This window comes from Stegodyphus dumicola, chromosome 7, assembly GCF_044657685.1.
Source record: "Stegodyphus dumicola isolate Sdum_Otavi_A_Nest chromosome 7, ASM4465768v1".
In the NCBI taxonomy this organism is placed as follows: domain Eukaryota; kingdom Metazoa; phylum Arthropoda; class Arachnida; order Araneae; family Eresidae; genus Stegodyphus; species Stegodyphus dumicola.
In genome coordinates, this window is record NC_140774.1 from 100,418,158 (window position 1) to 100,444,600 (window position 26,443).

The window sequence follows — 26,443 nt, forward strand, 5'->3', positions numbered from 1 at the left end:
GTATATTTTGTATATAAGAGTTTATTTCTTAAAAAGAATTGTAGATTTTTCAATTTTTGAGTCCAATAACATTTAAATTATAAAAATGGCTTTAATAGACTATGAGATATACGAAAATAGACTCCTAATAGGCCTTAACTACAATTTATGTTGGTAAGTTGGCAGCTTGCTGAAAGATTCAAATTTTCGGAGCTGTGCGTTTCATATTTTCCAAACTTGCAGAAGTCCATGCTATGCAGTTTAAATACAGTTTTGACAGATATGCAGTCAATTGTTAATCAAATGTGATATTAAGCAGTTCAAAGCAATTTAAAGTTTACTCTGTGACTGATCTTGGGAATTAATGATATTTCTTGTGCTTCAAGAGGGATTGCTTAATATCTGCATTTTCCTTGAACTATTTCGAGCAATTTATTGTATTGAGTGATATGATTTTTTAAAATAAGCTCTACATTTTTTTCTGATCATCTGAAGTGCTTACTAATACTGAAATCTGAAATCGAAATCTGAAAATGTGCCAAAACGTAAATTCACATATATCTTAAGTTAAATATAAAATAGATATTAATAAATATATATCAAATTCAATTTACATCAAGGAGCTAATTTTTAAAAACTAATAATGCAATTTTTATAAAGCTTGGAAGTTTGGCATAATTTAAGTCGTAAAATCGAAATATGGAAAAAAATTGGCATGTCATTTCAGAAAAAGTCCGATTTTGTGTCAAAATACCTATATTAGAATAGAACAATGTTATATATAAATCTAATACATATTCTACATCATGCTTTTGTGACATTAAAAATACAAGTTAAATTTCGTCAATGGGACAAGTAGAATGGGAGATAAGAACTGTAGCCCTCCCTTTTTTTGCACAATGTACATAGTGATGTTTTAAAATAAAGTGTATTTAGTTGGAGAATTTGAAGCTTCATGAATTCATTCATCATCATCAGAGGCAGTTAATAACGGTGATCCATGGGCTGTTATACAAACAGGAATCGATTAACGTAATTATTATTATTTTTTTTCCTGGTAGAGACTGGGACTGGGCTTGGACTCTGAGAAAAACATGCATTGCTCTTATTCGGTCTATTTTGGAATATGGTGTTCAGGTATATCAAGCTGTATCTGCCAGTAAGCTTAATAAACTGGAAAGAATTCAGCTTTCTGCTGCCAGAGCCATTATTGGTCTCCTTAATAGCTGCCCGAGAGACATAGTTCTGTATAAGCCTAATCTTCAACCCGTCAGACTCCGGAGTAGCGTTCTTCTGGCCAAATACTTTGCTAAGCTCAACAGTTACAGTGATCAACATAGAACTGGTTTTGTATCTAATGGGAACAACAATCATTGCATAGACTCCAACCTTCAGCAAACCTTGTCAGTAGTCAACGCGCGAACGACATTTTTACAACTTTGAAAATGTGCGCGTAGCGTATGTTGTAATTAACCATTCATTAATTTTAAATTAATAATTAATTGTAATCAATTTTATTACATTTAAAATCCATATACATATAAAACTGAATAATTAAAAATATACCTTCTAAATTATATGCACATTTAATTAGAAATTTTCTTTTAACTCCTCAAGCATTCACTAATAAAAAGTACTTCAAATCACTACTAATCATAGAAAAAATCAGAAGCTATAAATCATATCTTTATTCTGGATATGATTTCTACAGGGAAATAAAATTTAAATAACCAAGAATGATACATATAAGTATTAAACAAAATACGCATAATTTATGAATGCAAAGATTTATATGTAGCATGCTTAGCAAGCTTAAGTTCTGATTTTGAGAATGTTTTTTTATAACACAGTTCTTCATTTGCCTGCATATTTATTTTTTCAATCAAAACTGCTTCAAGAGTTTTAAGACCTAAATTTGGTCAAAATTCCGTCTGATTTTTTTTAACAATAGAAAAAAATTCTTTCGCAAGCTGCATTTGAATGAGGTATTATTAAGACAGCAAGCATTACAGAAGGCAATACTTTGTATTTAATACACCCATTCATATTTTTTAATTTGGCAATTTCTCCCCATGCTATATCAATACGCAAATCTACAATTTCTTTCAAATCATCTACTTGATACATGGAAAATTCAATTTCTACTTGATTAAGACATTTTTCATCAATAATGGATGGAAAAGTATTCATCAAGTAAAGAACAGATGAAAATGAGACTTCAGTTCTCAAGTTGATGTCAGCAACTTCAGCATGTTTTAGAAATGGATCACTCAGTGGAAATTTATCAATTATATATGAACATGCAGTAACAAAAAAAGCTCGCACAGAATTGGAAAATGATTTCACTTCACTTTCATTCAAATTGGCATTTTTTAAATATAGTCTTGTTTCCGCACCAATCACTAAATTTTCATTTTCTTTTTGTTTACTATACTTCTGAAATGGAATAGACGTTAGAGTAACATCTTCATTTTCTTTAGAAATTACTGATGGTTTTACGAATCTAACAAATAAATTCATTAAAAGTTCAAAAAGTTCTCTTCTCAATTTATGTATATAAGGAGCTTGTTGTTGCAAATTAATATTTACTGTTATAAACAAAGGCAAAGTATTTTTCAAAAATAACAAGTAACAATTTGGTGGTCGGTGACTGTAAAATTTTTTTAATGTTTTGCAATCTCTTTCCTTCATTCTCACTGTTATCTGGTTTATCTCCAAAAAAATTTATCACAGCATCCCACTGTTCCAAAATCCTTGTTATAGATTCTAAAAGAGACAACCATCTCGTACTGCAATATTTCAAAATTTTATGAGATTTTGCATTCTGTCCCAAAATTTGTTGAGAGCAACTTTGAAGCTATGCTTCCGTTTCGAACTTTTCTCCAAGTAAAAATATATATCTATTATCAACATTTCAATTTCTGAGCCAATTAAATTTTCAGTAGCTTTTTTTGCAGCTATATGCAAGAGGTGGCACGGACAACCTCGGGTGATTATACTTGGTTGATGCATTTTGATAAATGATGCTACACCTTTAAACTTTCCAATCATATTACTAGCATTATCTGAAGAAAATGATAAGCAATTTTTCCATTCTAAACCTTTGTTTTTAAAGTTTTCATTTATACAATTAAAAATACCTTCTCCTGTATTATTCGTGCATTCTAAAATAGAAATCAATGAAGTAATTATCACTCCCTTTTCTTTACTGTAGTATGTTATAACCAATGGGTACAGTTTGTTATCATTGTTATCATTACTTCCATCAGTACTTAGAGAAAATGATGTACTGCACACTGATTTTATAATATCAGCAACAGTATTTTCTGCAAGTGTTTTCACAATAGCAGCAGTTTTGGTATGACCGCAGCTAAATTTTTTTGCTATGGCAGAATCCGGAAACATTGCTTTGAAAAGCTCTTTGGAATGATCCGAAACAGAAAGCGGTAGATTATGTTCAATTAAAAAACGAACAAAATAGCATTCGGCTTTTATAGGATCTGTTTCATCATCTTTTATTAAGAAATTTGTTATTTCTTTAGATTTTACGGTGCCAAGTTCTATATGCTTTTGAGAAAACACATGCCGTTTACAGTCATCTTTTCCGCCATGAGCAACTGAGAAGTCTTTGTTGCATACACTGCAGTGTGCGTGATTCACAGAAATTTCGGACGCTTTAATGCAGGGAAATTCTGAAGAATATGAATCTTTAAACTTCTGCTTTGATAATTTTGGCTTCTTCGTTCGAGGCAGCATTATGATTAAAAATCTTTCACCTTATTCACAGTTCACAAGACACACACTAAGCTCTCGCCGCAATGCAGCCGAATGCAGCCTAAACATGCATCAGCGAGGAACCTGGGAGACAGACAATTGGGTGGAACTATTGATAAGTCGTTAACGGTTGGAGTTACTGATCTACGATTGGCTAATTCTTCAAAACTAGGAACGCACTCAACACGTTATATATGATAACACGAGTATTCAGCCAATCATCGGATGAATTAGTTGGTTCCGTTTTGCGTACTGGTTCTCCTGCTCTTGTTTCTGTAAAATCCGTAGTTTTTTCCATACTTTTCGTAGCTCGTAGTTTTTCATGAATTTCCGTAGAAACTACGGAGAATCCGTAGTAGTTGGAGTCTATGTCATTGCCATGCTGAAAATAAGGGATGGTTATTTAATAAAGTTGAACATGTCTCTCTGGCATGTGGTATTGAGATTATTATGTCGTTTTGTGATTGAGTATTTTTTAGGACAGATATTTACTCTTACACAAGCAAAGGCATGCAGTACCCGGATTATCTTAGACAGCTTGCTTTGGAAACTATTCATAATGTCCCTGGTAATGCACTACAGATTTACACTGATGGTAGCAGAGGTGATGGCACTATCTCGGGTATTGGAGCATTTATCAAGCAAGAGAATGGCATTAGGATCTGTACGAGAAACCCAGACTACTGCTCAGTTTTCCGATTTGAATTCATAGCTATTGAGGCCTTGAAGTTTTGTGTTAATGAAAGTGTCAGTTCTGACAACTAGTTTCTGAGCAATAGTCTATTCAACACCTGGCTGAATAGTGGAAACATGGTGACAGTACTACTGTTAATATTGTTCAACACTTGAGTGCCCACAATAAGATTTTCCTCCGGTGGGTACCATCACACACAGATGTTTATGCAGAGGCGTAGCTATGGTTTTCAGCGACCGCGGACAACTGAAGATTTTGCGCCCTTTTCTGTGTGCCAAGAATGGAAAACATTACATTATAAAATTTTGTGACATCTATTTGGTGCCCCCAGGAATTAATGGAATGAGAAATACTGAATTGTCTGTGAAAAACAGTTTTTTTTCTCTCTTTATATATATATATATATTCTAAAACTGTAATATATGCAGAGTATGGCTTTGTTGAAGCCCTAAATTAAATTTAAAATTTGTTTCATTATCGATTTCTTATTTTGTAACTCATCAACAAATTTTTGAGTAACAAACTCAACGATTTAATAACGAGCAATGGCAACACTCTATGGGGAAAAAAGATCCTTTTATCTCCAGCATGAGGAACTGTGTATTGGAAATTCTAAAGATATGCTCATTTTAAAATTATTTTGCGACATTGCTATTGAACTGAATTTTATGGTTTAAGTGCAAAGAACATGATATTTAATAAATAAAGTTAACACACAAAACATTAAAAAAAAAAAGCCCCTTTAGACATAATTTAAAATCTGACACCTTTCAGATTTTATTTTATTTCATTTTTTGTTGTTGTTGTTCTTTGCTTAATTTCTTTTATACGTCGTTTTAGATTTATTATGGTATTTGAATGGTATTTATTATGGTATTTGAAGCGGCATGGCATTCATTCCACAAGGTTCCGATGAGTAGTCTGAGGTATCTGGCACCAAGTGCTCACCACCTGGTACTGCAATTTCCACACATTGCGAGGAGGTAGCATGGCAGCACAAATTTGGTTTTCCAAGTAGACTACAAATGCTCCGTTGCAGGGGTTCTCAACCGGTGGTATGCATATCGCTGGTGGTACACAAAGAAGCAACATATTTTTAACTATTAAATTAAAAAATTAAAACCACAACATCGTGATTGAGTTTTCTCTCTAACACTCATAAATTTATGCGATCTGAGTTTTGTTTAAGAGTTTAAGAGTGGTGGCGGTAGTAGCACTTTGTAGTGGTGGTACTAAAGGTTTTCATTTTTTGTTTAGATGGTAAGCGTTAGTCTAAAGGTTGAAAACACCACTGCTCTTTTGGATTAATGTCAGGTAAATTTGGAAGCCAAGACATGACTTGAAAGTTATACTGGAATGTTCCTCAAACCACTCCCTGACTATTCGACCCTTATGACATGGTGCATTATCTTGTTGATAAACACCATCCCCCACCGGAAATACTGTTAAGAATAGGTGAATCTGGTCTGCAATGATGTTTACACACTGCACAGACATCAGGGATTGTTCTATGGGGATTCTGGGTCCTAATGTGCTCCATGAAAACATTGCACACACCATAATACCTCCGCTACTGGCTTGTCTCCGTCTAACTGTGCATCCGAAAGCCAGGGGTTTCGTTTAGAAATCGGCATATTAGCACACGCCCATAGATGTGATGGACCAGAAAATGTGATTTGCAGCACAATGCAATTTTTTTCCATTCTTCTAATGTCCAATTCCGATGCTTCTTGGCACATTGCAGATCCAGCTGGCGATGACATGCCTTGAGTGCAGGGACATGCTTTGACCTCCGACTGCGTAGGCCCATACACACAATGTACACTGCACAGTGTGTTGAGAAACACGGTCTGGGTTGTCACTGTTGTAGCTCTTCAATCACGGTGAACAATGCGTTGCAATCTCCACTTTCTTCTGGGATCAATGCGCTGTCGACGACACACTGCTAGTCAGCAAATTGTCATTTCATTATCCATACACCACTTTCGAGATGTGCTCACAACAAATGAATGTAAACAGCCCACTAAACGTGCCGTTTCTGATATTGACACTCTCAGCCACCAAGCCATAACGATTTGACCTTTAACAAAGCCTGATATATCAGCTGCTTTTTCCAGCCTGATATATCAGCTTATGATGCTAATCACACTATATTTGGAAAGACTTGGATCTTAGATGGTATTTAGTGGCATTTAGTAATCTCTGCTTTTACCGCTTAACTTGAAAATATGCCCTAAGGCACTGGCATTAAATTAAAGCATAAAAACGCTTTGCCACTAGGCGAAATAGTTCAAGTACTACATTATATGATGAGAAGTAGCTTGAGTTGTGAATGTAAACAAACGTTTGGTCTAATATGTCAAAGCCTGTCACCCCCTCCCCCAAGTACTGACCCCAGTCTCTGCATCTTGAAATGTAGCATTGGTAAGGAATGAATGTAAAAGCAAAATAAGCATTTCTTATGTGGCAATTTTCAGAATCTTTTGAGGAAGTGACACTTGTAGTTCGTAATGAAGGTAGTAATGAGTTGGGAGTATCATGCAACTGGGAATTATTGAAATAGGATGAATCTTAGTTAATTAAAATATAACGGCTGAAGTTTAGTGATTGGTCGAAGCCAGCCATGTGAGGGTAACCTTCCTAAGAATTGACTCCGGCTGATGCATGAAATGAAATGCATGATGCTTGAAAATGAAGTTAACATCATGTAAATAAAATACATAATTTATTGATAATGGCACTGTGAAAGTGAATTCGTGAGGTTTGAAAATCATAGAATGGACAAAGTCTCTAAAATAAATAATTTTTTCTTGCAGGTAAATTGGAGAAGTATTGCCATATCTGAACAAGATACTGTGATGAAAAAAAAACATTTTGGAATATTATAAATTTCTTGAATAAGTAAATATAAGCAAAGACTATGTTAATGAAAATAAGATTCACAATACACTATTTACAGGTTCTTCAGATTTTCAAATAAATATTTCTACACAAAGTCTCTATCTTTACTCGAGAAAGCCCTTTGGGATAAACACTATGTACAATTAAATTTGGAAACATAATGTATAGCTGCTTTATATACTCTAACATCAGCTATGCATGCACAGTGGTTTGTTCCTGGGCGAGCCTATTGTTATAAATGGAGGGTGGTCATAATGTAATGGCTCTTCAAATGGATATTTAGTGCATTATCTCCTTTGATAAAGGTAGTTAGAATTCAGTTTATACGAAGTAACTTAGAAGCATATTTAAAAATTGATTCTTGAAAAAATTTTGAAATGAAAACACCAAAAATGAATCTTGAATAAATTGAAAATGAAGACTTTTAAAAAGATATACTTAAAATTGAAAATGTAATCGATAAACTAAGTAATTATTGTCATTGACCAGAAATTAGTTGACTTCTGAAAGGGAAGGAGGCGATCTTTTTACAGCAAACCAACCTCTGATCAATTAACAATAATTAATAAATGTGAAGGTGTTTCCTCTTTTACTCAAGTAAGAATTATTATGCCAAAATAGTTTTTTAGTAAGATGAGTTTAAGCTAAGTAAATAGAGTTTAAGTGAGATGAATAGAAGTAAAAGCATTGTATAGAATTCAAAGAAAGTGGCTGTTCCATCAAGTTTAAAAATAAATTTCAAAATCGTGATATATTATTGTAGGAGTGAGTTGTATTTTCTTACTTGAGAAAAATGCTCCTCCCTCAAGACCTCTGCTTTTAACCTTATTAACTCAATGTAAACTTTGTAATACACACACACACCTCTATGCATAAACTTTGTAATATACACACACACCTCTCATTAGTTTTCTGTGCATACTAGGACTACTACAGTACTTTTCACAAAGTACTTTTTACAAACTTATCTTTTAACTTTTTATTTATATTCTCTCTTAATAAAAAAGAGATTGACTTTGAAAACTGAAGTTGCGGCTGGCTACAGTTTAGAATAACAAGAGGCATATTTTTTTGCTAAAAGCATCAATTTAGATAACATTGTACAGCATATAATATTTTTCTCAGCTGGAGGTGGTGAATTTTCCCTTCTAATATCAAGATATTATTGCATCTAAATTAAGATACTTCTATATGACTACTGCAGTAAAGTAGTCTTTTTATTAAAAACAGATACTGTTGGCCAATATAGCCTAAAAAAAAAAAAAAAAAAAAAAAAAAAAAAAAAAAAAAAAAAAAAAAACTAACATATTCTTTTTTCCAGTTAAACACATGCTTAATTTTAATTACAGTCTTAGAAATAGTAATAACAACTATTAAACAAATATATAAAAATTGAAGATCAAAAATAATACTTTACAAACATCACTTTTACATAGTAACATAAGTTTTACATTTTATTTTGTAAAGCACACACCAGTGGTTTCAAAACTGTGCGCTGTGGTGCTCCGGGGAGCCACGGCCTCTTCACAGGGGCAATATTGAAATATTGTAAAAGCTTCATAATTAACTGAATTTAAAAAATAAAAATAATAATAATAATTATAATAAAATAGAAGCTACAAATATCTAGATATTTTGTATGGCTTGTTTTCACTTGTCCTTCTACAAAAAAAGTCCCCACTGCAAAATATTCTTACAAATGTAAGCCAGCAATGCAGCGGCTTTTTAATTGCAACATACGATTGTGCTATACCTCAAGAAGGTGAAATTTTTTTTGCTTTATTGCTAAGGTTAGCTCACCATGTCATTTGATTTGAGTTTGCGTGGGGTCCTTTTTCCCTCCAAAGTCAAAAATTAAAAATTTTCTTTCAGTTCAGATTTCATGCGATTTATGCTTGCCACAGAAATGCCAGTCAAATCAGCAGCAAAAGTATGAAAAAACAAAATTATGCAAAATGTTCCCATATTTTCACAACTGCATAGTGGTTTTCCAGCCTTATAATGTTTTGAAATTAAATACATATGTCAAAGATGAAGAAGACACCATAACAATTGCTTTCTGCTCCACCCGCTCAGTGAATGAGTGAATGCTTTAATTGCTTTTCTCATCGAAAGTGAAGAGAGGTCAGAGTTGCTGGGATTTGCAGTTTCACCAATAATGCCAAAAAAGTGAATGTCTTCCTATTGGTCATCGAATGATTGACATGATATTAGCAAACTTTTAAATAAAAAGCTGGATGTAACATAATCGATTTTTCATTGATTTCTCTTTGCTCAATAATATTTATATTTCATAGCATAATATTTACAATATCACACCTCAAAATGGTAGAATTACATTTTATGGTGGATGCAAATACAGTGTTCTCAACTTAGGTTGACTGTTAATGTAGATGAGATATTTGGACTGTTCTGGAAGATCTTACGCATAAGCAAGTGTTGCTGGCTAGTTTCAGTCAGTTTATAATCTAAGTCTAGTAAAATTAAACTTTGGGTTTCATATGAGTAAATGGTGATATAAATTATCTTATATAGTATAGTTAGTGTTATATAACTTCTTGTTTGTTATAATGAAGCTATATGAGTTTTATTTTTTTAATCTCTTACACATAACTTGTCATATCTTTACTTGTGGTAGGTCGCCATGAAAACATTTTAATTGAAAAAAAGGCGCCGTGACTCGGAGAAGTTTGGAAACCACTGGCATACACAATAAAGTAACATATTTCGTAGTTACAAGTAATGCATAGGATAATCAAATAACTTTTTAATGCACTACAATTAGTTTAGAAAACAAAGACTACCTTAACAATACACATGAAGAACAATTATTTTAACTACTGTGCATAACAAGAATTACCTTAACAATTGCATAATGATCCAGTTGAGAGTGTATTCTGATTTCATCTTCAATACGTCGCTGTAGTTTATTTTGTTCAATGAATTTTTTGCACATCTAAAAAACAAACAATTTTCAAATTTTGCAATGATATATGAATTTTAATAACTTTTCTATAAAATTAAAATACTGTAGAATCAGGTATTGGATGTATTGGTAAAATCAGGTATTGGCAAAAAAATAGATGAAAATGTTAATGATAGTTATATTATATATATATATAAACCTTAAAAAAATAAAGTAGATGCATACCACATCGTTGTAGTTCAATGGGATTTATGTATGACCTCCTGAATAAATATAGGCACTGTTCTGTTATCAGGATTGGATTCAGAAATGTATGTGTGTATGGATGCGTTTATGTTTGCATATATATATGTAAGTACGAATATATGTGTGTGTATACATACACACAATATACATACATACATTCATAAATTTCTGAATCTGGTCCCGATAACAGAACAGTACCTAAATCTAATATGTAATACTAACAAACGCACAGCATTTTTTAAAATTATATAGTTTAATACACGTAATATAGTTAACCCTCTAACCAGTAAGGTTGTATATATATATATACATATACAGGCTAGAATACTTTTTGTGATGTCTGTAAGAACATATATATACATGCATTTTGAAATATGTTCAAAAAATTAAAGGCAATACACTAAAAGTTCATAAATATAGGTATAAAGTAATAGGGAAATTTTTGGCACTAAAATCAAGAAAATAGCTCAAGGCAGTTTTTGGAAATTTGGGCTTTGTTAGGAAAACCCTGTGCCAGTCAGAGGGTAAATAAAGTTAGATTACAGTTCTGGAGGAGGAAAGTAGAAAATTTTCTGTAAAGCAGGAATAATTTACATACTGTTCGCGCCTGTGTACCTGTAATGTAATCCACGCATGCGCATCTGCAATGTTATGATTAGACAAGTTTGAGAATTGCCATCGACGGTGTACGAGGGTTGGTCACAGCTATGAGTTAATGAGTGATTGTAATTAATTATGAGAACTAATAAAGAACCAGCGAATTTATTATAGTGTGTGTTATTTGGGACGAGACCCAAACATATCTGGTCGTAGTCGGCCGGAGATTGAGTTTTGTGCATGAATACAAAGTGTTTCATTTTTGAGAACGCAGGAGTGTTTGTGTTTGCCAGTATTCCCAACTTGTTCTTTTCAACGAATATCGCTGATTTTGGATAAGGATCAAAAGTAAATCACTGCAAAGGTAAGTGATTCCTCTCTTGTTAATTCTGTACATTCTGTGCTTTGTTCTGTTATAAATAACAATGTTATTTAAGGGTGCTAAAAAAGAAGATTTATGCCTTAGAAATAAATCTAAATGTTGACAAAAAAATGACTATAGCAGATTTAACTGATATTATTGAGAATAGTGAAATTTTTAAAATTAAACAAGATTTAGTAAAAGAGATAGCAAACTCTATTATCAAAAACAGGAAACAAGAAGAGCAAAAACAGCAAAAACTTGTCGAGTTAGAACACTACAACACTAAAACTTGAGAGATCAAAGAATGAGTTGGCTAAGCTTAAAGCAGAAACACAATTTGATGCTGTAAGCGAAATCGAAACAAAATCAAAGTCACTAGATCAATTAATAAAAAGTATCAGAACCTTAACTGTAAAAATTCCTCTACGGCTTGAGAGTTGGGGATTTTTCTTTTCGTTATTAGAACGAGCATTTATTACAAAAATGTTTCGGAGGACAATAAAGCTAATAATTCTGTTAAATCTGTTAGGAGACAAAGCTTTGAATATAATAACCTATTTACATGATAAGGATATAGCAAATTATGAAAAAGTAAAAGAACTAGTTCTGAAGGAGTTTCAGCCAACACCATATTCATGTTTAGAAAACTTTGGAAAAACTGTTAAACAACCACATGAAACTCATGTGCAGTTTGCTTCACATTTAGTTACTACCTGGGATTATTATTTAAAATTAAGGAAGGTAACTGACTTCGAGACCCTCAAACAACTAATACTTTCAGATAGGTTATACCAATCTTTAGATACGGGAACAGCTTCTCACATTTCAGTGAGGCAAGGTGATTCGTGGTTTTCACCTAGTGAGTTAGGTAAAGAAATAGATTTATATTTCAACGTCACGAGGAAAACCTCTTACTGAGAATTCTCATGTTAATCGTAAGTATAACAGCTCAAAAAATGTAGCTAAAGTGTTTTTGTCAGATGTTAAAACAGAGAACTGTATTTTATGCCATGGGAATCACAGATGTGCGTCGTATTTAAAATATCAGGTACAAGATAGAGTACAGGTTGTGAAATCTAACAAATTATGTTTTAACTGTCTACATATGCACGCAGTATCAAATTGACCATCAAAATATTCTTGTTTTTGTCAAAAACGGCATCACAAAACTATTCGTTTTCCGAAAGCAAATGTCGTAAAGGAGAAAGAATGTTCTTCATCGGAACAAAATAAAAACAAAACAAATGTATCTGACTGCAACATTCCCAAACGAGATGACTCATCGACCTTGAATATTAATGCACAGAAGTTCGTTCAAAAGGCATTTATTAGCAATTATTCGAACAAACAAAATACATTTTTGCTTTCAACCGTTGTATGTTTTTTAATGGATAAGGAGTGAAGTGTCTGCTGGATGGCAGCAGTATGTCAAACTTTTTGACACATAATTTTATTGATTATTTGCAGTTAGAGAAAGGAAAAACAAACATTTCGGTTTTGGGAATAAATGATGCTACTTTGGCAATAAAGCATAAAATTAATGCTTCGATATGCAATAAAGAAGGAACTCTTATAAAGAATTTGGACTTTTTAGTAATTCCAAAAATAACTGTTGATTTAACACCTTCGCACAAAATTAAAATTTCAGTGCAAGATCTTCCTAATTTAAAGTTAGCAGATGAAGGATTTAATGTTCCAGAAAGGGTAGATATGCTGTTGGGAGCAGGAGTTTTTTTATGAACTTTTGAAAGAGTCAAATTCGAATAAATAATCCTGATCTTATTTTTCAAGATACAGTTTTTGGTTTTATTGTGTCTGGAAGTATTCCAACAGAGACTGAAAACAGGGTTCATTGTGGGTTGATAAAGGAAGAAGACAACTTAGATAAAACTCTTAAAAGATTTTGGGAATTAGAGAATATTGAAACTGATAAACCCCAAAACAAAGAATCTTTAATTTGTGAGAAACATTTTGTAGAAAATGATACACGAGATAAAATCGGAAGGTATGTTGTTAAAATACCATTAAAGGAGGATCTGGAAACTTTAGCAAGTTCTAAACAAATTGCAACGAGTAAATTAAATTCCTTATGGAAATGCTTAGTAAAGAATCACGAATATTTAAAATTATATTCAGATTTTTTAAAAGAATATCAACAGTTAGGACATATGGTTGAGGTGAGTGAAAGCGAGGAGAAACAAGGATCATATTACATTCCTCATAGAGTATATAGGGGAGAAGAGAAAAGTAAATCGACTCCCTAGAGGGTAGTGTTTAATACTTCTTCTTTGACAACCAAAGGAAACTCTCTATATACTATACAATATAATGGATACAAGATGATTTATTCTCAATTATGCTGAGATTCAGGAAATATATTTTTGCTTTCACTGCAGATATACAAAAGATGTATTGAGCTATTTCTATCCATCCAAATCAGTGGAAGTTGCAAAGGATTTTATGGAAAGAAGGCATTGATAAGCCAGTTAAAAACTTTGAGTTAACCACCATTACCTATGGTACTGTGAATGCACCATTTTTAGCAATGAGGACACTTGTACAGCTGTCAAAGGACGAAGGAGATAAATTTCCTTTAGCAGCAACTGTACTGAAAGAAGACATGTACATGGACGATATTCTATCTGGAGCTGAGTCGCTAGGTTCTGCGTTAGAACTTCAAATCAGTTAATAGGCAATTTGAAGAGTGAAGGTATGTTACTCCATAAGTGGTGTAGTAATGCTACTGAACTATGTCAAACAAACAACAAAACATATCCCTTTGGTAAATCAGAAAAATCTAAAGCATTGGGTATTTTATGGAAGTTAAAAAAAGATTCTTTGAGCTTCAACGTTAAAATCGAAGACAACGTAAAGGTTACGAAACGGCAAGTGTTATCTGTCATATCTCGCATCTTTGACCCATTGGGTATAGTTTCCCCAGTTATAATTATAGCAAAAATAATTATGCAGAAATTATGGCCATTAAAATTGAACTGGAATGATGTTCTGCCAGAAAAGGAGGCTAAAGAATGGAAAGAATTCTTCACTACCTTGCAGTTAATTAACAAATTCCATAGATGTTAATTAACTGCAAGGTAGTGGAGAAGATGTATTTTATAACCAGATACAATCAAGATTGAGTTACATGGTCTCTCTGATGCCTTAGACGCCGCCTATGGAGCAGTTACCTACTGTAAAGCCACATCAGCAAGGTTGGTGGGCAGTAAATCGCGTGTCTCCCCCCTAAAGAAGACTACAATCCCAAGACCTGAGCTTTGCGCAGCAGTGCTATTAGCTACACTAATGCATAGAGTGAAATCATCATTAAAATTGGAGCTTACTGCTATTCACCTTTGGACTGATTCTATGATTGTGCTGTCATGGATCAAGAAAGAGCCACATCTGCTCAAGACATTTGTTGCAAACCGGATTTCAAAGATACAAGAACTGACTGAAATTGCACAGTGGCATCGTATCGCTTCTGAAGAAAATAAATCAGATCTCATATCTAGAGATATGGCTGCCGAAAGACTGCAACTAAGTCAACTGTGGTAGACGGACCTGACTTCTTAATGAAGGATGAGTACCCTATAAGAGTTATACCTGAAGCAATTACTCAAAAGGACAGTAATGAACTTAAAAACTTTGCTGATTCTGAACTTTCAACATGTTTAAATCTAAATGTGAATAATTTTTTTAATAATTTATTTAATTGCAGAAAAAAATATTTAAAGTTAATCCGTATTATAAGTTTTTGTTTTAGATTTTGTAAGAACTGTAAGCAAGGACAAAAGAAGGTAGGTAATTTACAAGTGGGAGAATTGAGAGCAGCTGAAGAAGCTTTATTAAAATTAGTGCAAGGTGAGTATTTTATAAATGAGATAAATGGTCTTAAAAAATCAGGTATTGTTCCAAGAGATAGTTCTATTAAAAATCTTAACCCTTTCATTGACAGTAATGGACTGCTGAGAGTTGGAAATAGATTAAGAAATAGCAATTAAACTTACGAGAAAAAGTTTCGTATTATTCTGTCTTCTAAACATAAATTAAGAGAGTTAATAGTTAATTACTAGCATTTAAAATATTTGCATGTGGGTACTCAATCTTTTTTATATCATATAAGACAAAAATTTTGGATTGTAAATGGTAGAAATGTTTGTAGAAAAATTGTACGACATGTTTTAAAGCTAATCCCATTGTAGCTCAGCAAATCATGGGTGATTTACCCGAGGAAAGAATTACAGCATCTAATCTTACATTTAATTGTACTGGAGTTGACCTCTGTAGCCCATTCTAAATTACCGTAATTTTCGGAAGAAATGCTGTGGCGTTTACGTGTTTAAAACTTAAATTTTCAGCGGGTGCGTCGTTTCTACCCATGCGGCGTTTAGGTGCACTAAAAATAAAATATTTCCTATGATGGTCATTGTACAGTTTGAATAACTTTGTCACTGTACATAGTTTGGATGGCCTTGTAATTGTACATAGACTGGTGCTGTTCCCACACAAAAGACCACTCAGTTGCTTTTTGTGAATGTTATTTTGTTTACATTCTTTCCCTTGAACGGTCCTACATGCCTTATTCACCCTAAACGAGATCTCAGAACAATAACATTCTCCCCCTTTCAAATCAGCATTCTCATCATTTTGAATAGTCTCTCTCCTCTACCATTCGATGAATCTTCCAGGACCCATCCTCTCCCCACCCCTGCCTTTTCTGCAATTTTGTTTCAAAGGCGGACACGACTCCACCTGCCTCGCAATAACAAACTCAGACATATTTTGTTTCGACATGAATTGATTTTTTCTTGGCATTCTGCCAGATACAGATCCCATCAGTTTGGGTACAAGAATATGTTGGATAGTTTTTAAGTAAGAAAGGAGCGGAAAAATTTTGAAAATGGCACCTAAACGGCACAGAAGCTATACTGCTGGTTTTAAGCTTAATGTAATTTCACGTGCTGAACAAAGTGGAAATAGAGCAGCAGCTCGAGAGTTTGAAGTGGACGAGTTCAACGTTGTATTCGATGTTGTAGAACTGGAAAAAAAAAAAAAAAAAAACTTAAAAATATGCCACAACAGAAACGAGCCAAAAGAAGTGGTACTGTAATGTGGCCGAATATAGAGGACGACCTTGCAAACTGGATAAAGGAGCAATGAGGAAAGGGAATGGCAATTTCGACTGTAAAAATTCGCTTACAAGCAAAATTTATAGCAAAACAAATGAACATAAATGATTTCAAAGGAAGGCCTTGCTGGTGTAGCAGATTTATGAAAAGAAAAAATATTTCTGGGCGTACTAGAACAACAGTCATACAACAATTACCAATGGACTGGCATAATAAAAAGGCATCTTTTCTAAAATATGCGACAGATATTTTTAACAACAACAACAAAAAAAAAAAAAAAAACTTCTTCGTTCACAGATAATAAATATGGATGAAACGCCGTTAGCTTTCGACTCTCCTGCAAACAGAACTGTTGGTGAAACTGGTGCAAAAACTGCATCTGTGCTTACGACGGGGCATGAAAGAACGTCATTTACATGTGTGTTAGCTTGTGCCGCAAACGGTGACAAACTAAAGCCGATGACCATTTTTAAACGAAAAACTATTCCGAAGGAAGATTTTCATAATGACGTAATTATTTGTGGAAACGAGAGCGGCTGGATGTGCGAAACAATCATGCATGAGTGGCTACAAAAAAGTTTGGCAGTGTCGTAAGGGATCTTTTTTCCAACCAAAAGGTTTATTGACAATGGATTCGATGCATGATCATTTACTTGAGCATGCATTGAAGTGAAAACCAGATGTCAAAAATTGTCTACAACCGTAGCAATAATTCCTGGTGATTTGACAAAAATCTTACAACCATTAGATTTGTCAAGTAATAAATCCTTCAAAACTGAAGTCTGAAAGCGGTGGGAGTGTTGGATGAGTGAAGGATTGCATACGTATACCAAAGGTGGTAAAATGCATAGAGCATCTTATGAAGAAGTTGCAAAGTGGGCAGGAAGTAAGTGGAAATCAGTAAAAACATCGTCAATAATAGCAGGGTTTAAAGAAACTGAAATTATATCCTTAGATAAAGAGACTGTACACCAAGAGGATGAATGTGACGATCTGGAAAACTTAGATGAGGATTTACTAAATGTTTTTAATTCAGATAGTGAAGAATCAGATTTTCATGGCTTCATATGATGTATAGTTTGCTGTAATTCCTTTTGCAAGTAAAATTTAAAATTTCCTTTTGTCATCCAAATTTAATATTTCACTGTTGCAGCATTTTTTATAATATAGTCTGAGTATTACAAATGTGGACTTCTTTAGTGGGTAAATATAAGTATATTCGTGAACGTAAATATATTTTCAACATTTCTTACCTTTAATTTATTTTTGAGTTATGGTTTCATTTCATGCATTTTCTTTAACTGATATATCATATATCAGGACATAGGTTGAGATTTTGCATCTATACGGCCCACGATAATGTCACGTGCAATTTAATCTATTGTGGCGTTTCTGTGCAATTTTAATTTTTCCCCTGCCATTTTTCTCGAGTGCGGCGTTTACGCTGATGCTGCCTTTCTTCCGGAAATTACAGTAAGTACAAAAACCAGAGAAAAGGTATATATCAGTTTATGTGTGTATTCATTTGTATGGTTACCAAGGCCCCTCATTTAGAACTGATAACAGACCTAACTTCTGAAGCATTAATAGCTACCTTGAAACGTTTCTTTGCATGAAGAGGTAAAAGTTTAACACTATTTAGTGATAAAAGTTTAACACTAATTTTGTAGGTACAAATGCAGAATTAAAAAGGTTAAATAAACTAGTGAACGAACAAGATGAGCTTTTAGCTGGTTATTTGAGCTATGAGAATATAGAATGGAAATTTCTCCCTCCCAGAGCACCCAATTTTTGAGGCCTTTCGGAGGCTGGAGTTAAATCTTTTAAGTGCCACTTCAAACGTGTAGTTGGTAATGCAAAATTTACCTTTGAACAATTTTTAACAGTTATGATTCAGATTGAAGGAATTTTAAATTCCTGACTGTTGACACTCTAGTCGTCAGACATTGATGATTTAGAAGTTCTAACACCTGGGCATTTTTTAATTGGTAGAGCAATTAATTCGATTCCTGAGCCAGATATCACAGAAGTTAACATTAACAGGTTAAAATTGTGGCAACAAATCACAAGATTAGTAGAAATTATCTGGAAAAAACGGAACTCCAATCCAAGTCATTTAAAAAATCTATCTAAATGGCAAAGCCCGAAAAACAATATACAAGTTGGAGACATGGCCTTAAGTAAAGATAATTTGCCTTGTAATTGGGCAGTTGGTCGTATAATACAAGTATTTTATGGTAAAGATGAAAAGATTCACGTGTGCAATGTAAAAACTCAAACTGGAACTTTCAAACGACCAATTACCAAATTAGGTGTCTTACCAATACAAAAATGAATCTTATCTTTATCATTATGGTGTAGTATTGAATGTGCTTCACATAAAATGTCATTATGTAACTGAAATGTTATATTGCATTGTTTTGAGTTATATGCTGATGTATATGGTAAATGTCTAATTATAATAATGATTTTCTGTAATAGTACTTATTCAAAATTGTTATAATATACTTGTTTAAATTTTTATACTATATCTTAATTACGATTGTTGAATGCTACGCATTGCAACACGAGGCGGCATGTTCGCGCCAGCGCACCTGTAATGTAATCCGTGAATGCGAATCTTTAATGTTATGATCAGACAAGTTTGAGAATTTCCATCGACGGTGTATGAGGGCTGGTCACAGCTACGAGTTAATGAATGATTGTAATTAATTATGAGAATTAATAAAGAACCAGCGAAATTAATATAGTGTGTGTTATTTGGGATGAGACCCAAACATATCCATTCTCTTCCAAACTTTATACATAAAAAAATTACACACTCTATAAAAAACAATGCACCAAGAAAGAATTATCTGAATGGAACAAAACTGCACGTGGCCACACTTTATGACAAAGTAATGCAAATGATTAGTTTTTGGTAGCCAATGATCAACTATATGGAGTTCCAGTGCACGGCAATGAAACATGTGTATAATGCACAAAACAGAGAACATTCCAATGCTAAGGCATAATTTCCATACCAATATGGTTCTGTCAACCCACGTGGATTGCATCTGTATCTTGTAGACAGGTTTATAAACAGTATCAGCAAATGTCATCATTTGAGAAAGGGCACATAATTGAATTAAAAGAAGGAGGGTGGTCAAATCACAGGATTGCTAGCATTTGGATCGGAGCAATGCTACCATTCAACAATGTTGGCAAGAATAGATGAACTATGGCATACAGAGTGTCTACAAGGTCTTTAGCCAATAGCAATGACAGAACATGAGGAACGAATGATTGTCCAGTCAGCACTCACTTCCCCTGAAATAACCTTATCAACAATCCAACGTGTAAACAGGACACCAGTGACTGTAATGACTATTTACAGGTGTGCCAGCTAATGGTGCTGTGGTCACAGACACGATTGCGCCTACTTCCCCTCATCATGGAACACTGATAGGCACTTTTACAGTGGTGCCAAATGTATTCAACCAGGGATCTAACGAGATGGAGTAGAACTGTTTAATGCGATGCACCTTATTTCCAACTAAGCCCTGATGACTAGTATGTGTGTGTGTGTGTGATTATGGCAAAGCCTTGAGGGCTATCTGCCTAAGGGGAGGGATGCCTTCGTGGAGGACTTTATAAGGAAAACTGGCTCGTATACACGTTACACATGGGGGAAACCACAAAAACACCCATGCAGCCAGCCCATTCACGGGATTCGAACCTTGGACCGAACTACCTGTGTTCAGCGACTTTACCACTTGGCCGCTGGTGGGCCCTTGTGAAGACATGTTTGGAGACGTGATGACTAGTGACCACTAGTGAAGACATGTTTCACTAGTGATGACATGTTTGGAGACGTCCAGGACAATGGCGAGATACTCATTTCACTGTTGTTTCCGCACACAGCTCAAAAACCAGGAATTATGATATAGGGTGCCACTTCATTTGATTGACAGATGTCTTTGATTATCATCTATGACACCCTTAATGCATAGCAATGCTTCGAAGAGAAATCTGTGCCCAATAATGTTGACCTTCTTTTTATGGATCCCTAGGCTTACATTTTAACAGAATAATGTCTAGTTGCACATAGAACATCTTATCGCTTGTCTTAATGCTTCTCCAACATTTTCTTGCCTGGTGCGATCGCCAGATATCTCTCCAATATAGCCCACTTGGGATCTGATGAATAGGTGTCACCGCTCATTCTTGGATCATGTCAATCTAGCTTGCCTCTTGAAAAACGTGTATAACTAGCAGTCTATGCCCAGTTGGATAACAGCTTGCATCAGGGCCAGAGGTATGCAATGTATTATTGATTCTCCCCCTCATGTAGCTATATTTCCTGAATAAAATATTCTATAACTACATAAACGATCAACAGTACTCTTGGGAAGATTGTTGCCTACATACCCATTACTGCTTTTAAAGTGTGGTTAGATAATCAAATTATTTACACGGTTTTCATGGAGTATAATACAGAACAGGAATAAAAAAAAGTAAATAAAAAATTTAAATCATTTTTCTTTCTATTTAATATGCTAATTTCTCCCTTTCACAGTTTCTACCTTTTCCCCTATTTACCAGAGTTTTGTGCACTTTTTCCCAATTACCAGAATAGCTGATTAAAGAAATTTTGTGATGCACAGTAATTTGAATTTATGTTTAAACACATTTAATTTAAAAAAAAAATAACAAAGTTTTTTGCCTAATATAAATAATATAAAATGTAATTTTTTAGCAATAATGCAGTGTTATTCGATAAGATAAGGTTATGAAAAAACATATTTTTATAATTTTGTATTATACCGATGATGCTCATTACAGTGACTTTTCGCATCCAACACCCCCAAAAAAGAACCTTATAGCTTGTAACCATTACAGCAAAAACTGCCTTACTATGCCATTGGGAACTTTTTGTACTGGTTATGTGATGAACTCGCATGATTCATTATAACAAGTAGCGACTGCAACATTTCCAGTGTGCCTGTCTTAGAAGCTACATAGATATTCCCTTCAAAAATTAGAGAAAAGTGAAGGTTTTCAACATTCAACCACTTAGATAAACAATGTAAATTCTCTTAAGCACTGGATAATTCATGTTCCTACTATATTTTCATAGCTTTGTTTGGCATACATAGGATAGTTTAGAAGAAATCATCATAGTTCCTTTAGTTTGTGTAATTTTTATGAATATTTAGAGAATTTTGTTTAATAATTAATTGATTGCATGGTTAATGTTAACTGAAATCAAAGTTTGGTATTTTTAAATTACAGAAAAATTATAATGACAGATGTTTTCAGAAAGAAATGCAAGTTCTGTAAATGAAACGGAAACTTTTTATTTCCTTTCTATAAATTATGATAAAACTTTTCTGAAAGGTTAAAGTTTTTCCAGATTTTTGAGTGAAATTCAATTCCTACCCAGAACCTAATTTAAAAGCATTTCCAGTCAATTAACCTTCCTGTTCTAACTACTTTGAGAACTTCTGAAAATTTCATGTCAAATTAAAATAAGGTAGCTTAACTAATTTCAAATCTTACATTTTGTTTTATTATTTTTAACTAATGTAATGCACTTTTAGAATTTAATATCCTTTTGCACATAATAACATTTTACTGAAGCATATCAAGGAAGATAATCGAAACAGTTATGTGTATGCAGTTTTTATGCCACTGGCTTTTAGGTATTAAATGATAAATAGGGTAAACTAAGGTTTCAAGGCGATGATACAAGTACATTTTAATATAAGTTCGCAATATGATGAATAATATAGTCAAAGTTCTTATCATAGTTACAGTTGTATATAATTAAAAAAAAAATCAACAACATTCATACCCTATGAAAATTTTTCATTTTTTTAAGAGAAAAATTTACAACTAATGCATTATTATTATTATCTTATGAGATAATCCTGACATAGGAATTTGCCTAAAGGAAGAAAATTGGGGGATGCAAAGTCAGTATAATCTTTGAAAGCCTAAATGCATTTCAAGACACTGGTACAGCAAGGAGCTATTATAATTTGAATTAACCAGAAGCAGTTCTGTTTTAAATGAGATACCCCATAAGAGTAGAATTTTATTTGATGAACAGCGCATTATGAAAACTTTTGAAATAGTTTCTGCTGTTGAGAATTCTTACAGAATTCTAAAAAGAAAGTGAAGCAAAAAATTACTCAGTCTCTGCATTCTACAGATGGAGGACAAAATAATGCGAACACCTATGAAAAAGTATGACGTATTTCACATCTGCAGAACAGCCGTGCCGCCTGCAACAGAAGTCTGCCACTTAGTGAGCGTGAAGATGAAGGTATCAGACTCTCACCAGCAGTCACCTGCGTTGCATGTTTCGATCGAACTTTCTGTGAGAAGTAGAAATGTCAGACCTGTCAGAGTTTCAAAGAGGAATGATAGTTGGAGCACGTTTAAGTGGAGCATCGGTTACGGAAACAGCAAATCTTGTGGGGTGTGCAAGGAGTATGGTATCAGCCGATATGACAGCGTACACGAAATAGGGTAAGACAAAGTTTTCAAAGCACAACAGTGGCCGAAAATCAAAGCTGGCTGATAAGGATAGGCGGGTCTTGAAGCATAAGCAATCGTTATCCGAGATAACATCTGAAATGAACAATCATTTCCAGAATCCCCTTTCAACAAAAACTGTCAAAAGGGAACTTCATGCTGCGAACATTTATGGCAGAGGGGCAATTTGTAAACCCTTGGTGATAGCAACTAATGCTTTCAAGCAACGTCAATGGTGCAAAGATCACAAAGGCTGGCCCCCACAGCAGCAGCAACAGGTAATATGGTCAGATGAATCATCATGCACCCTATTTCAGATGACCGGACACGTTTATGTCTGGAGAATGCCCAAAGAAGCGTTTCATCCTGACTGCCTCTTGCCAACTGTGAAGCGTGGGGCTGGCGCCATTGTGGTATGGCGTGCGATATCTTGGCGCAGTCTTGGGCCACTTGTTATTCTGCATAGGAGGATCCCATCCAATCACTATCTAAGCACTCTAGGCATAGATAGTCCATCCTTTTGTCCAGACTGTATTCCTTGGGGAGTGACCATTTTTTCAAGACGACAATGCCCCTATCCACACTGCTAGGTGTATTCAAGAATGGTTCGAAGAGCACGGCGATGCAATTGAACATCTCGCTTGGCCCCTTCAGTCTCCGGACTTGAATATTATTGAACATTTATGGGCATACAGTCAAAAGTCGTTAATCTGGACTCGTCGGGACTTCGGCGATTCCGGATTATAGATCACCAGTTTAAATCTGGTAAAATGGCATGCAGAAATTCTAAAATTAAAAATATGAAACCGTAATTTATGAAATAAAGAACAATTATAATCTAAAGGGTATCAAAATTTACAAAAAAAAAAAAAAAAAAAAAAAAAAAAAAAAAAAAAAAAAAAAGAGCTTAATATTTATTTGTTTACTTTATTAAACATTTCTTTCAATGTAAGTTGTTTAAGTTGCTTCGTTTTATGTGATAATACTTTCTCTTTAATTCTATAAACTGACATAATTTCTTGTTCAGTTACAAAGTTCCGCTGTTCAAGTCCCGTAATTGCTGTGCCGAGAATACCGACTAACTTGTCAATCGAAATTTTTTCGTTTTCACTAACCTCTCTGTCACCTTCTTCATATCTTTATCCATTTTTTGCAGCAATTTCACTTTTTGTTTGATGGACATCGAAACATATTTTCGTTTTGTAGATCCTTTGGGAGCTCCAGCATCGGAAATTCTATTTGACATAATTGTTCATCATTCACCCTATTTCATTGTTCAAGTTTACTTTTATAAAATTGCTCTTACAGTCTGAAAAAGTAATAAGCCGGATCCAGTTCAAAGATTAAGGAACAACGCAATCATCAACATTAACTGAAATAGATAATTAGATAATTTTAGCTTATACCGTCCGTTATACATTAAATGCACATGCGAAAACGTATTCTGCACTTGCGCAAAGGCATATGCGCAGTCGTAAAGGTCTTACGACCACAAATGCCTATGCGCATGCGTCAACATCTGTAAATGAGTACCATAATCTACTGAGTAAATGAAAGAAAAGCTATAAGAAAGATGTTGTAATTTTACACAGTATGGGACATTTTGTTTAATTAATTATAATATACTGAATATTTTACTCAATGGAGGCTGTATAAAATGTTATATTTTGCTAGTTACACAGTATTTTCAATCACAGGGCAGAAAGCTGTTTCTGCAAAATTGCACACTTTCTTAGACATTTTATAACTGGATGCATATGTTTAGAATCAATATTTGAGGAAATTACTCTGTAAGAAGCCTCTTCACTTTATCATGTAGTAAACAAATTAAAATACATTTTGTTTCTTTCCATATCTTGCAGCAAAACTCAAAAATTAATATTTAGTCTACTTTCAAGGTCTAAACTTCCACAGCATAAATACTTGAAAATAATGTTTTTCAGAAAAATTGGGTTCATATGAAAACAATGTTCATATTCAAATATGTCTGTTCTCGGGAATCAGACAGAAAATGCAATTTAGAATTTTCAGCAACTTTTCTTACTCAACATTCAACTTCTGATGACTTTTTGAAGTTTTCATGTTTTCCTCATGTGTAACGTGGATGCCAGCCACTTTCCCTTAGAAAACACTCCATGAAAGCATTTATCCCTTTCAGTAGATGGCCTTCATTTGTGTAACAAATAATTAAATCCAGTCAATCTTAGCTATCGGTTGCTATGGAACTAGTCAACTAAATGATCAGTAAAATGAATAGAGCAAATGAACGAAACAGATGGGTTATTTGAATATGGCAAAGCACACGAGGAGAATTGGCTCACATTCAAGCTGAACATGAAGAAACCATGAAAACCAACCATGCAACTAGCCTGTTTTGCTTGGGATTAAACCTACTCTTGTATTCAATGGTTTTATCCACATGAAATACATAAAAAAGTTTAATTATAATCTGCTTTATATTTAATTTCACTGAAGCTTGCTACTGCTATGCCTTGAAGTTTAGATATTTGGAAAAATGAGGAATATCTATGCAATTAATGAATGATTTTGCAGAAATGAAACTTGCAAGATGCAAATTTTAATAAATCAGGATTTTGTATTACTTATTTATAGTGACTTTTATCTCAAGTTTTATTAGTTGACTGGATGCAGAGATGTTCTCATTCAACCAAGAAATTAGGAGGTATTGTCTCATGTCCCAGCATATATAGCCTTAGGAGATACATCAAATAACATTGTAAGACATTGTTGCAGTTGTGGCTGAGAACATAGTTCAAGCAGGAAACATAAAAAATTAAAAATGCCCCCCACCAGATTTGAATCTACGAACCTTTCAATGGTAGCCGGACATATTTTCCAATTACACCCCAAAGGCAAGCAGTAAGGAGGATAAAAATACTTTACATACCGCAGTATTACCTTAATTATAAAAAAGATATAGCTAACTGAAAGAAAAAAATTAGGGACAAAGAGGGATAGATAACGTTAAGCAAATATACCTTTTGCAAAAAATTGTATATTTGAACAATTCTGTTTAAGAAATTTCCAATATAAGTTATGTTTTAATGCTGGACAATATATTTTTTACATTAAAGAAGGGCTCTTATTTTATATTTTTATTTTGCAAATTTTGGAATAATTCATATTTGTGAGCTAAATAAATTATTGCGTCATATTAAAATCATCTATTTTTGTATATTTATCTATCATGCTGTCTGTTAGTCTGTAACTTAACTAGTCATTTATTCATTTCTTAAAATAATAAACAATAATAATTATGATAAAGAACCTTTAAAAAGGTGTATTTTTCA

The 26,443-nt window shown here is 33.6% G+C and overlaps 1 protein-coding gene across 2 annotated transcripts in view; it reads right to left on the reverse strand.

Annotated features, from left to right (window-relative positions):
* The window catches only part of LOC118200802 (serine/threonine-protein kinase PLK4-like), a 139,259-nt gene that overhangs the window by 86,779 nt on the left and 26,037 nt on the right, over nt 1–26,443 (reverse strand). For both annotated transcript variants that reach the window (XM_035372765.2, XM_035372763.2), the window contains exon 3: nt 10,209–10,304. In XM_035372765.2, coding sequence (XP_035228656.1) covers nt 10,209–10,304 — 96 coding nt within the window. The remainder of the gene's footprint in view (nt 1–10,208; nt 10,305–26,443) is intronic.